At 39.6% G+C, this 13,879-nt stretch overlaps 1 protein-coding gene across 5 annotated transcripts in view; it reads right to left on the bottom strand.

Annotated features, from left to right (window-relative positions):
• MAPK10 (mitogen-activated protein kinase 10) overlaps nt 1-13,879 on the bottom strand; it is a 73,118-nt gene that overhangs the window by 19,978 nt on the left and 39,261 nt on the right. For 2 of the 5 annotated variants that reach the window (XM_062493862.1, XM_062493863.1), the window contains one exon: nt 9,608-9,679. The exons of the other annotated variants lie outside the window; for them this stretch is intronic. In XM_062493862.1, the coding sequence (XP_062349846.1) occupies nt 9,608-9,679 (72 nt within the window). The remainder of the gene's footprint in view (nt 1-9,607; nt 9,680-13,879) is intronic. 5 annotated transcript variants of the gene reach the window in all.

Here is a 13,879-nt window from a genome sequence, read left to right as displayed (position 1 = left end):
CATGTTGAGGGAAGTGTTTGATAAACAGGGAGGGCCAAACATAGGACTTGCTTCAAAGAAGGTCACCCCTGTACAGAGCAGGTGAACCATCTCCCAGGCATTTAGTGAAGGCCAAAGAAAAGATGGTCTTTGGGATTACAGAATTATGTGGGACTTGGACACACTGGAAGGGAAGAGGTATTAAGATGCCCTAGACATGAGCAATAAGGGAAAAGGGGTACAAGAAGTTCCCAGAACAGGACCAACGTGATGGGAACCACTGTCAGAGGGGATGGAGAAGGGAGAAGGAAATTCCACAGACAACAGGTCAGCTCCCACTGCACACAGGTCTAAGCTGACAGAAAAGCTCTCACTAAGAAACAGCACACAAGCACACTACCACCCACACCTGAGACATTTTGAGATGGAGTCATCAGAGCAAAAACGAGAGCCAAAGGCAGCGGAACTGGCAGAGCCACCATGTTCTGCTCCTTGACTGAACCTGATTTGCAGGATAGCACTGGACCTTTTGCAGCCCTGCTCTTACCAAGAGCCAAAAAGGTCAGGCTTTTGGTCACAGCAACCTCAGGGACTGGTTTTGAGCAATGAATGATCTGGATGGGTGATTGTGTTTCTTTACTGTATTTTTTCTGACTTTTGTTGTTTGTTTAAATAAAATACATTCATTTGCTCTGTACCTTTACATGTACACACACACATACATACACAAACTGACATGAAGGAGCACTCGGGACTGTTTTTGTCCTGATAATAGCAATAACAAGACCCTGCTAAGTGAAAGCAGTTAGATAATGTTTTAGTCAGATGGACACACACATGTCCTCTCTAGTAATGTTTCTCCCCTTACCTAGACCTTAAAACCACTGGATTATATTCTGAGGTCCAATACATGAAAATGTGCAAGAATGTAATAAAGTTCTTGCAGAATGCTGGTCAAGCTCCATTTCACTGTAATGCTTTATGCGGTCACCATGTGTGATGGATCTGTGATGCACCTGGTAATGAGAAGTTGTACCTATTGTGGTACAGGATTTATAAAAAAAAAAATCTTGGGAAAAATCTGAGGTCTACACACCAAAGCAAAGAAACAGCTTTCTCTAGCTGTCAGTCAGCATTAGCTTCAGCAATTCTGCAGGAAATAAATGTTACTAAAGGACCGTCCTAATGTGAGTCAAAATCTACAGTAGTTTACGTTAATCAATTAGAGATTGTAATGATTGATGTTATTGAAAAAATGGTACTAAAAGTTAGTGATCACATAACTCTGACATCAGTTTTCCAGGAAATAAAAAAGGGAAAAAAAATCCTTAAAGTAGAATAAAAGAGGACCCTGGTTTTCCCCTTGAAATTAAGCAAATGTTAGACAGACTGACAGTAGGAAAGAATTCCAACCCAAAGCTCTGCAAAATGACAAAACGTCTGCTTAAAAGCTATTTGAATCAGTTCAGCTGTCCATTGCCCTGAGCAGGATCAAGGAAAATGTGTCAACTATTCACAACAACATCTGTATGATTTAAGACTGAAGAAGGGATCTAACCTGGATTTATTGGCTTGCCTCTGGCACTAACAAAATGGCATTTAGTAACATTAGGATGGCCATACAGAGTTACAGCAAGGATTTAAGAAAACAGATCTAAAATGTGTATCTTCTGAATGAAGATTTATCACTGAGGTCTCAGGTTGCCTCAAGATCACCAAGCACCTTTTTTCTTTGCATCTTTATACTCTCCTAAGCATTGTTCTCCTTTGCTTTCTAAATACTTCATTATTTATTTGGAAAACAACATAAAGCTGAACTGCAGATTAAGTGACAGATCTTTCTAAAGCAAAGGCATAAAAATTCTAAAGGGAAAATAATATCGTGAATGAACAATAAAGTATTTCTTTTGAAAAAATCAGATTCCACAATGACATCATCTATTTAGAAGCACAGGCTGAAAATGTACCTGCATTTAATTTTTTCTGTGTGCATTGATGCAATATAGTTCCAAAGTGTGGATTAAGAGCCAGTGTTTAGTTCATTCAGTCGGTCTGTAAACCTCAGACAAATTCCTGCAAATTTCCAAACAACTATAAGGAAATTGAGTTTGGCTATAAGAGAAAATTTACAATACTTCTCTGTCTCAACCAGAAAATATTAAAAGCGTTTCTACAGTGTACAAAGTAGTAGCTTGTGATTAAAAAAACCAAACAATTTAGACAGAATGAATTATTGTCTTCCTATCTAGCCTCAAAATCACAACAATTTTTCTTTTTCCTTCTCATGATGTGTCTGTGTAAATCACACTCTTTTTTGAGTGAATAATTGTATTTTGTTAAGTTCAACAGCAAGGTTTTGCAGGAGGAGTTAATGTTTGCCTTAGGATGTTTCAGTTGTACTGCAATACAAATAACTCAATCTCTCATGTTTGTTCACCTCTAATAGAAGCCTTTTTCTAAAATCCTCCTCAAGCAGTATCTATGGACTGTGATGTGGGAAAGATGAGAAATTCTGCCAGAACAGCTGTTTGTAAGAGAGCTGTTGGAATTGTGCTGGACAGGGGTGGTGCTGGAGGCAATCCTGCTTCCCTGCCCAACACACTGGACTGCACTTTCTCCATCTCTCAAACAGCAACTTCTGCACCAGGATTTGCTCTTTCTGGATAAATGTGCTGCTTCTGGAGATAATTAAAATTAGGACACGTCAAATTTTGCTTTTCTTATGGTGGGCACAATGAAAACAAAACAGACACAGGATGTTTTGTTTGTAACAGACAGATGGGGAAGATCACCTCTTTTCAATCCCAAAATATCGAGGGAACCACCTTGCTAATTGTTTTCTCCTCAAATCTGCATATTCCACCAACAAAAACTAACTGCTCCACAGATCTGCAGTTCCCTCCCCAACACCAAACCAACTTTTTTTCTTTTTTAATTTTTAAATGGAATCTCTCGTTTAAAAATAAATCTGCTAAAAAAGACACTAACCTGCTTCACTGTGGGAGACATCAGTGTGACATTCATATTTTTTCAGTTCCACAATTTACATATTGATGCCAACACAGTTCACAAAAAAAAAACCCAAAAAACAAACAAACAAAAAAAACCCCAAAAACCCCAAACAAACAAGAAAACAACCACCCACACAAAAGGAATTGAAAATGGTACCATCTGACAAGACAGTAACTATAAAGCATTTTCTGTTCCAAGGTGAACACTTTGAGAAGAATGTGGCACTTGTAAAATGAAATACTGTTCAATGTTCAGATACTAATTGTTATTTATATGGAATAACAGAATGTGGTGGTAATAAAAACTAACACATAGCACAAATAAATTACTTGAGAAGATTATCATTGATCATTCAGGAGTTGGGAGATAGCAGCGCTCATTGTGCAGATGTCATTAACATTTTTGGTGCCCATCTATGACTCCTTAACTAAAATTTTCAAACACTATTTTTCAGCCGCTATTTCATTCAGTTGCTGAGCACCTGTGCTTACACAGCAACAAGCAAATCATAAAATCATAGAATGGTTTGGGTTGGAAGGGATCTTAAAGATCATCTCGTTCCAAGTCCCCAGCCATGGGCAGGGACACCTTTCACTAGACCAGGCTGCTCAGAGCCCCATCCAACCTGGCCTTGAGCACTTCCAGGGGTGGGACATCCACAGGTGTTACAGCACAAACATGGCACAAGTGTTTATGAAAGCCACCAAGGAGTCTGCATAGGAAGTAGGATCTCAGTGATACAGCACAATCCTAAAATCTTTCTGTTTTTACTGTTAGTGAAGTCGGTGTGGACTCAGTTTGCTTCTGTATCTCAGGTGTAGCTGCAACAATTTGGATAGGAAATCAAGAATAGATTCCTCAAGCTCAAAACAGAAACCAAGTTCCTGGAAACTTTAGGGTTGCTCCTCTGCCTGAATCAGAAAATAGAACCATTCTGTGTTTCCATCAGTGTAATTATTCAAAAGCTTCTTTTACCTTTAGGAGTGAGTTTTTGCAACAATTAACAGTTACCCAACTTCCCAGTGTTAAAGGAAAGACAAATTTTGGCCTTGAAGTTCAAAAATATTCAACAATATACACCATTCTATATATTCATGTATTTATCAGTCTACCAGCTGACCTCCAGCAACCCTCAGCTCACTAATATTTCACAAATATTTTGCATCAGCTCTTTCTCTACATTTCCTCTGTCATTCAAGATGTGGAAGATGTACACATCACTCAAAAGATGGGAAGTCAGCAAAGAGATAAGGCTGAATAAAGTGAGAAATAAAAAGTCTTCATGAGAAAATATAATATGCAATAGAGCAGTTGTCAAAATGTATGAACTGAGTTGTATTAATGTATAGGAGCAAGCGTTCTCATTTTCCTTGTATTTATGCACAGATGGAAGGTTTTCCAAGATAAAATTATAAGCTGTTAGCACAGTGTCAAAATTCAAACAAATTATGTTTAGTACAAACATTTCTAAAAGAGTTACATTGCTGTACTGAAAATAATTGAGTAGGCACTGGATAACCTTTCATCTGTCTAATAGTGCTGGGAGTGGTTTTTCGCAGCCTGGGTACTCATGTTTTTGATGGTTTATCCACAAACATCACTGTTTCCATGGAACCACTACTCATTCAGCATTGATGCTCACAGAAAAACCACACAAAAAAAAATATTTTTCAAACAGAATATAATTCTCATCTTGGATTTAAAGCAGAATTAATTTATTGTGCAAATACACAAAGCTGCTTTTCCTTAAACTAAGGAGTTTATGATATCTAACTGCCAATAATACCCTGAAAATCACAAAATGTTGTTTTGCTTATTGTTGTAACCATTAAATCTGTACTTGTTTTAACAGGTAAGACCACAGTAGACTTCTGTGAAAAATTTCTGCAGCCTCTGTGTCTTTTTCCATCAGTTCAGATTTCCTAACAAAGAAAAAGTACAAAAAATTAGTTCTTAGAAGGTTTGCTGGAACAGTTTTCAATAACCAATTCTCTTATGTTGTCAGAACAGTCCCTGCATCTTCTGCACAAAGCAGAGAAAATCTTAGTGCAGTTATTGAGATCTTCTCTGATGCCTGCAAAAATTTTGCCACTAATCCTAGAAAGTACAAACCCATCTTTTAAAGAGAGATTATGGCCACTGCTATAATGACTTGTGTACAGATATTGCTGGACTTTGTAGATCATTCTGACTCAATACAGCAGCATTTGTTTATGGAACATAGACAAAATGTTTATTGAAAAGTATTTTCAGAAACGATCTTAATTTTTTTTTGCTGTGCATTTCACCAGCAATTCAGACCAATTTGATGAGAAGTTTGTAAGTAAATTAACTCTATGCCTGAAAAGAATCTATCAAAAGGTGAAACTATTGTTTCAGAACATGAGCCTTGAAAAACATAATTTTGTTTTTGTTGAAATGAAATGGCCAGAAGTGTGGATTTAAAAAAAGAGGCCTTCAAGGGTACTGATGGCTCATGTATTTCTGTCTATTTTCTTCATCTCACACTGCTCATGTTCTTCAATTTCTGAGCACTGCATCTCAGCTCAAGCTCTGAAGGAGTGTTTCAACTCTGTGAGAATCTTTAATGAGCTTGGTTACCTTCTGAAATTCAGTTGTCCTTCCTGAGCTCAAAAATGCCCTGTTTATCTCCTGAATTCCACAATATGGCTTTGAAGCTCTGCCCAGCATTTTTTTTCAGCAGCTCAGCCGAAGTATAAGCTTGTCAAATCTGTTGATGGCTGGAGAACTTCCTCTACAAACACATCTGCTGCTGCACCTGGCGCTGGCTGAAGATTCCAAGAGCTCTGAGAAGAGTGATGCCTAACAACTTCGGGGAGAAATTTCATATAATCATAGAACTATTTAGGTTGGAAGAGACCTTTAGGATCATTGAGCCCAGCTGTCAACCCAGCACAAGACACCACTAACTCCACAGAAGGCTGCCTGGGCTGCAGTGATCATGCACTGCTGGAGTTTGCAGTCCTGAGGGATAGGGGTCAGGTGAAGAGTAAAGTCAGGACCCTGAATTTTTGGGAAACAAAGCTCCAGCAGTTCAAGGAGTCAGGCAATAGGACCCCATGGGAAACTGCCCTCAGGGACAAGGGAGCAGAACAGAGCAGGCATGTATTTAAGGACACTTTCCACAAAGCACCAGAGCCAGCAATCCCCTTATACTCCAATCCCTACAGCATGTGTGGCGTGATTGCTGTTGTAGAAAAAGGCTGCATAAGCTTGTGCAGGCATATACTAAGAGCAGCTGACATCACATCTCTCCACTGAATATTACTGAATATATACTTGTCTCCCTGAGCTTGTTCAAGTACAGGATTTAAAGGCACATTCATCCTTGTCCGCCCAAAATGCCTTCAGTGGCTAATAAAAATGTGTAGCTACACTTTCACAGCTCGCCAGAGGACTAAGGCACCTTTCTCTCTCCTCCAGATCATTTTTGCAGCAGTGAGAAAAGGTTAACATTCTCTCTCGTAAAATCTTGAGGAGAACACATGGAACAAGAGTCAGGCTCACAGGTACAGCCAGCTTGTCCCACTGCCCCTGAGGCAACACAAAACACCATGTCCTTGCTCGAGGCACAGTCAGGTGCAAGCTTCATGCTAATTCCTTTTTGAAAGCAGAACTACTGCTGTCAACATTGAAATGAAGTTTTCATATGAAATTAAAAAATAAAAAGGAAAAAAGGAAAAAGCTTTGGCACACAATGAAGTGCATCACATTCATACACCAAAAATTGTGGCGAAATAGTAAAATTTCAAGGATCAGAATAGGCCATGAGGATTTTGGACACTGCAAATCATTCTTTACATCTGGGATTTTGAAAGGGAATAGAGGTGGGCTCTGCTCTCAGCTTCACCCCAGTGATTTCAGTGAATTCAGATGGATTACACTAGTGGGACAAAGCAGCAGCCTTGCTAAGCACTCCACTCTGCACTTACTCAGAGGCATTTTCTGCTTTTCTGCTTCTGAATTTTGCTACTGAAATTTTTAAAGCTAGCTGAATGGACTATTTAGTTGTGTAAACAGTAACAGCATCAAATGACCTACACTCCTTAACCACTGGAAAATGGAAAATACTAAATTTTGCAGTCAAATATATGACTGACAGTGCATTTCTCATGAATATTCAATCTTTTAGCTTCAAAACTGCTTTTCATGGTTATTTATGCATAAAAATTGACACAAATTAGTATTAAATACTCTTCAAATCACAGTGTGGATGTGAAATGAAGCACTGCCTGTTAAGAAAAAAATTGCTGATAGCAGATTCTGGTACACTGCCAGGCTTAACCCATTTTATGTCAGAGAGGAAACTTTTTAAAAGAAACGGATGTTTAATTACTCTTGCTCCTGCACTTAAACACTTCCTTAAGTAAGCTGCCCTCGAGCTCTTAGGGCTTATAGTCCCTGCTGATGGAATTATCCAGCTGCCCAACTCCATCACCCGTCTGAAGAAATAATCTCTTTTACAGCAATGCTAAGCATTTTCTGCGCAGGTTTAAGGCAGAGGATGCCACGAGGTCATGAATCTCAGCAGGCTGGGCTGGAGCTTGCAGCTTCCTGACTGGTTTTCAGCTGCACAGATGGGCAGGAGAGCCAGAACTGCTGAACCCCTGCTCGTGGCTGCTCAGCAGAAGGGAAGTGGTGTGGGGGGATGGATTTGGAGGGGAGGAGGCTTTGAGGAGAAGCCTGAAAGAAAGCAATGGCATCGTTCTCTGTCCACAGAACAGGCACCCATGGAACAGCAGAAGAAAAGCAGAGAGGTACAGAAAACACAGAGCAAGTTTAGCAACGTATCATAAATAAAAAGGAAAACGTGAACTCAGTAACAGGCCAATCCCAAAGAAATCAGCAGCTGGTAATGGCAATTTCTGTGGACTTACTGCAATAAGAGATGGCACACAATGGTTTAATTATAGAGGCTTTGTGCAAGTTCTTTTTAACAAGCGTGCAGCTGTAACAAAGAAACCAGTTTTGAAGTGCTATTTAAGACATATTCAATTCTTTTTGGATTTGTTTGGGGATATCTTTAAATGTTAGGTTATAAAATGCAGATCTATGAACAAAAAACCAGTTCTGACTACAACACTGAGGGATGCTCACCCCTACACTCAAAAAAGTCTGACTCCACATTGACAGGAAACAGAAGCACAGCAAATCTGGAGCACAAATCGGTGCTAATGATTTCCATTAACGCACTGAAGGGAAACGTTTGCTTTCACAAAGGCAGAGGAGATGTGCTCCAGATCATACAAAGACACAAGGAAAGTGTATTGCTCATTTCAGTATGGATATGCTCACCCAGAATTTTGGACAAAACACAAATTAGAATCTTACTAGGTAAGGCTGTGAAATTAATGATATAATTACCTATTTTCATTTCTTTAATGCTCTTCAGATGATATTTTTTCCACATTTTGATAAAAAATATTGAACCTTTAAACTGTAAATGAGGTCAGAAGTGCTGAAGTGAGCTGGTAAGTATGTGTATGTACACACACAAGTCTGCATGCACACCTACTCAGAGAAGGTTACATAATAATGCCTGGAAATTCTTCTGTCATCTAAGTACAGAATTTAAAATAGAAGGAAAACTTGTGCACAGGCCATGTCCATTTCTCATATTCATGATCCTGTGGACAGTAGAAGACTGGAGTTAGATCAATTATGTACTGATCTCAGTAATTTTTATGCACAAGAAAGTGTTCCACAATCTGATAAATAATAAAGTGCTTTAATAAAGCATGAAACAAAATAAGAAATATGGCTGCCTCAGCCCTGAGTGTAGGATGGTCTCTAAGGAAAACAAATATATTCCTAGTCTGCTTGTCCACTGCTTTAGGGTGTTTATCTGTAAATCACTTGTTGTTGATGCCAAGAATATATTCTGCTTTCACATAATTGTTCCATGTACCTAAATAAAAGATGGCAGACCCAAGTCCATTACAACAATTTCCCAAGAAACATACAAACTTATGAGTCATTAAACTAGCACCAAGTGATAATTTTAACCTTGGGAAGCAGTTGTGCCCAAACGGAAACCATTTCCTACTTTTGTATTTTAATACCACTTGAATAGAAACTAAACAAAGCAAATAAGAAATTCTATTAGTCTATTACAAATAAGCATTTTTATGATTCATGTCTGAATTAGTCAGAGATGCAGAAATGCATGTGAAATGCAGAACCTCTTACATCTCACCCTGAGGTAAGCAGTGACTTGTGCCTACCCTTCTACCAACTTTAAAAAAGCCCCTCATTTGTGAAATACACTCCTCCCAAACACACACCACCAAATTAATAAAGAGACACTCATAACAACAAAACTGTGGTCACTGGCTGCAGATGATTCTGATGAGCCGTGTGGGATGTTGTTTTCCATCTCCTCACACTGTACTTACTGTGGTTTTCACCTAAGGCTGCTGCTGAGAGGCAGTAATGGTTTGTTGACATTTTGGTTTGCAGGGATTTTGCAGTGGGACTTAACCCAGCTCTTTAGGTACAGAACAGAGGCATGTCAGCACTAGTCTAGTGGGAAGGGGCTGGAAGGGGAAGGGTTGGAAGTACCTACTGGGGCCAGCGTGGCTGCTAGGAAGGATACGATCAGTGCCAGGAAACAACACAGCACCTTTAATCATTTCTCCCATGATGCACCCTACTGACCACATGTCAACTGAAAACAAAAATGAAATGAAGGTAAACAAGAAAACAGGAACAGAACAACAAATAAATGAGAAGACTTATCCAATCATGCTATAGCACAGCACCTGCAGACACAGACCTGCCTCTTGCTCTTGGAGGCTGCTTTTCTGCCTGAGCACACAAGTTTCATGACAACAGAGCAGGCCTGAGAAAAATCGACTCCAGCAGTTTCCTTTACCCCAGTGTGGATGAAAGACAATGCCATTAAATACAGAAACCCAACTGAGACCCGCAGCTGGCTACTGTGTCATAATACAACTTTGTAATTAAAATTTACCAATTAATTTTGTCTTTTTCAAGTTTCCATTTGTATTCATTACCTAGGTTTATGATGCTTTGTCTTGCAAATGAATGCTAGTCTCTGTATTCAATAAGGATATGCAAATTGCTATTCCTTTATCATTCCAGCTACCAGAGATCCATGCATATTTTCACAAGCTGAACTGCCAGAAACCACAAAAGGAACTTGGATCCTTGTGAAGACATATCCGCTGCTGATTCGGGGTTATGAATAGAATTTTTGAGATTATTCAACTCCAACAACGCTTGCTTTAAGGCCTGTTGGCTCACTTCCAGCAAATCATCAGTGAAGCCAGCAGTCCATCACAGAGATCTTGAGAATCTCATAAGATTTCCATTTGCCATGATAGGAAATGGTGACTTCTAAATAGGCCAGTTGAGACACAGAAGTGCTAAACTGTACCTTCTGCACTGAAATTCAGAGAAAACTGGGGGCCTGTTTACCTCCTACAGGGAAGAGCAGTTCAGCTGGGTCAGGCAAAGCTCACCACAATTTACACGGGAGCACAAGATGAAAATCAGATTCCTTATATCCAGCACAGGATTAAGGTGGCTTTTTCCCCCATAGTGATTCCATGTAACCACATTACCTCTGCTGTCCTTGCTCTATGGTAAGTCATAGGGCATGAAAGCAAGCACAGGGACAGACTGGTGTCTCAGGGCCAGAAACTGGGGAAAAAATATGAAAGCATCATGCTGCTTGGTTAAATTTACTCTTACAATTTCATATTTAGCAACAGCTTAAAATGCATTTGACTTTGAAGGCAAATGTCCTATCTGAGGAAATCTTAGCATGCCTGGGTCTAAGGTTCCCTTGTTGCTTTATTTAGCATATGAAAAGCTTCAACACTACACAATAAATCAAAAAACAAAAAAGAAAGAACTAAAGAAAAGGCTACTTGTTTGGAAGCAATAAGCAGACCTAGAGATGCAAATTATTGCTGCTTTCATCACAAGCTAAATGGCATGCAAAATATCAGGAAAAGATAGAGCAAGCAGTTGTTTGTTCGTCTGTTATTAATTCCTTTTTCTTTTCAGAGGCTGCCTCCTGACATCACCGCTCTATGCTACCCTCCACAGGGCACACACACAAGTTGAACTAGTGCCTTACTAAACTGCAAACTGTGTAAAATCAGAGATGATTATTCCCCTCTATGCCTGAGGTTTTGGGAAGGAAGCTCTTTGAAAATTTCCAAATCAGAAGGAGAAAAGATAAACACCTAAATATAACCAGTGTCCCAAGACCCTTCTTGATTGCTGCCTCTTTTTCAGTTCCTGAGGCAATTAGAAATGAATCAAAGTGGAACCAGGATTTGGCTGCATGTTAGAAGTAGTTAGTTGGAGGTTAAGAATTTCAGCACATACAGCAGCAGCTGTCAGAAGCCCCAGTCAAGGCACTGAGACCTGTGCAAAGCTCCAGAAAGGCCTGCAGAACAGAGATCTGTGCCTTGATCCTCTGCTTCCATTAGTCCAGCATCAATCCAGATGTTGCAGTCCAAGTAATTTCACTTGTGCAAGAATCAGAAAAAAGCCAAGCACACCACAGTCTCCAAACACCTGCAGTGAGCTCCAAAGCACTGAAAATCTACACCTGGTAAAAGTTGGGGGTTTTTTTATTTTTTGAAACGTGAGACAATCACAAATGCTGGCAATGCTACATCAACACATGGAACATCCCTAAGCTTTAATCAAGGGCAGGCTAACTTCTAGTGACAGACCCCTGCATGATTCAGGGTAAAGCTTCAGTTTAGCAACTGTTTGTTTTGATGTTTTTAAGATCATGTGAAACAGTGTTAAATAATTTAGCCTATGACTTTTTCAAGACTCTGAAGTGAAACTGTTGAGATTTGGGTAACCCTTGATGGGAAATCCACTTGTCATTGGAGTATCCAGGTCCTGGATCACTAGAATTAGGGGATTTTTAATGTGTTCAGGCTCTCTACAAACCAGATTATTACACACTCTGGAACACATTCTTGAATGTGTACACATACTTCAGAATATGAGTAAACTTGTCAAAGACAACAAATGCCACCCTGGCATAGCCAGCTTGAACAAAAGCTCACCAGAAACTACACGCGTGTTTTTTCCTGAACAAAAAAAAAAAAAAAAAAAACAAAACCAAAAAACCAACATTTTAACCATAGAAGAAAAGAAATAGAAGCACAAAATCTTCTCTGTGCCATCTTCTGGTTCTGATTCCCCACCAAACAGGTACTTCCTGACCCAAATGAGTGCTTTCTCATCCTTCCAGATTTCAGATTCCCTCCAGCAAAGATGCAGAAGGGTCAGGAATTATAGAACCCAAAGATGTTTCTATATGGAGAGGACCCAAGTCAATCTTTCGTAGAGACATCCCTGGTAAATCTACATTCTCCTCCTGCAAATCTGCAGGTTCTCTGGGACTTCACAAAACAATGAGAGGGAGAATTTGTAACTGCCCTTGTTCAAACTCCCACTGAGGTGACTTTCCAGTCTTGCACTCAGTAAGATCAGGCTGTCATTCAATGAAAATTGTGACATTCAAATTAAATTTCATTAAATGCAAGACACAGGACACTCCAGAGACCAGAGATGCAGGCACAACTGAATGAACTTTGCTGTGTTTGCCAACCTCATGGGCTACTTCACTCTTTCTTCCCAGAGCACTGGTGAGAATACCATTCACATTTGTAACAGCTCCTGTTTCGGTGGTGCAGAAATTGCCCCTCTGCCAACTGAAGAGATGTTCACCTCCTCAAAACTGACTGAAGAAGATAACGATAGACATATTAATGAAGCAAATCATGATACCTGATTTTACTTGTGTGACTGTAGGCCAAAAGACTTAGTACACAACACTGCTCGCTTGCCAATGGCTAAGGTACAAACTCCACTAAAATATCAAGGCAGCTGAGTACACCTGTGGTAAGAGCATGCTTCTCTCTCCAAATTCTCCTAAAATGGAGAGACACCCTACTGGCAGGACCTTTCTTTACCTCCATCTCTGTTTTGAGTACTCCTGCAGATCTGTACTGATGTCTGCTCTGAAGAACCATTTCTAGGCCCCTACTTGAATTCTCAGAATGAAAAATACAGTAGCCAGTATTGGATGCTGTACCTTGTTTTTAAAGGCTTTTCTGTCATTTTTATTTAATAAAAAACAAGGGCACGGTTTATAAAAATACTTGGTAATTCTCAGTAATACATGGACAAAGCTACTTTTTTTTCCCCCCACATGCTCCAGATACCACATCTGCAAAGACTCCAGACCTGCCAATGCCAAGGGAAGTCTGTGATGTGTGGCACTCCTAATGACTGTTGTGGAGATGGCTCTTGAAAAGGATTAAAACCCTCCCCAAACCTCCAAACCCTTATCTCCCTCAATTCTGGATAAGTCACGGCAAACTCCCAGTTTTCTGACATTCCAATTTCCTTGCTGAGACCCCAAAACCCTTCCCTTTGTTAAATGCTTGAATTTCAATATGTTTAACAAGGGCTCCCTCAGCACAGTATCAGCTCAATCCATTAAGATTTCTTGAGAAAGTTTTTCCTTTCTAATTTGAAACACCACTTTCCACATATGTTATGAAAACCTTCATATGTCTCAATAACAGTAATAAGGTTTCTAAGAGTTTGAAAATTGCCTTACTGACTTCTAATTTTCTTCCTGACAAACACTGTGGAATACAGGTGCTCTCCTGACAGATGCTATATGGAACCAAAAGGGAATTGCCACCATTTTGCAAAGGTGAGGCTTCAAAACAACTTATGAATTCCTGTCTTTTTTTAAACTTCCTGTGAGCCAGTGGGAAGCCTGCACTGGAGAAGGCTCCTGCCTCTTAGGCTGCAGTGCCAAACGACTGCTATAAAAAATGACTGTTAAAAAATG

The sequence above is a fragment of the Cinclus cinclus genome, chromosome 5 (assembly GCF_963662255.1).
Source record: "Cinclus cinclus chromosome 5, bCinCin1.1, whole genome shotgun sequence".
Taxonomy (NCBI): Eukaryota; Metazoa; Chordata; class Aves; order Passeriformes; family Cinclidae; genus Cinclus; species Cinclus cinclus.
This window is presented reverse-complemented; position numbering and strand designations above follow the sequence as displayed.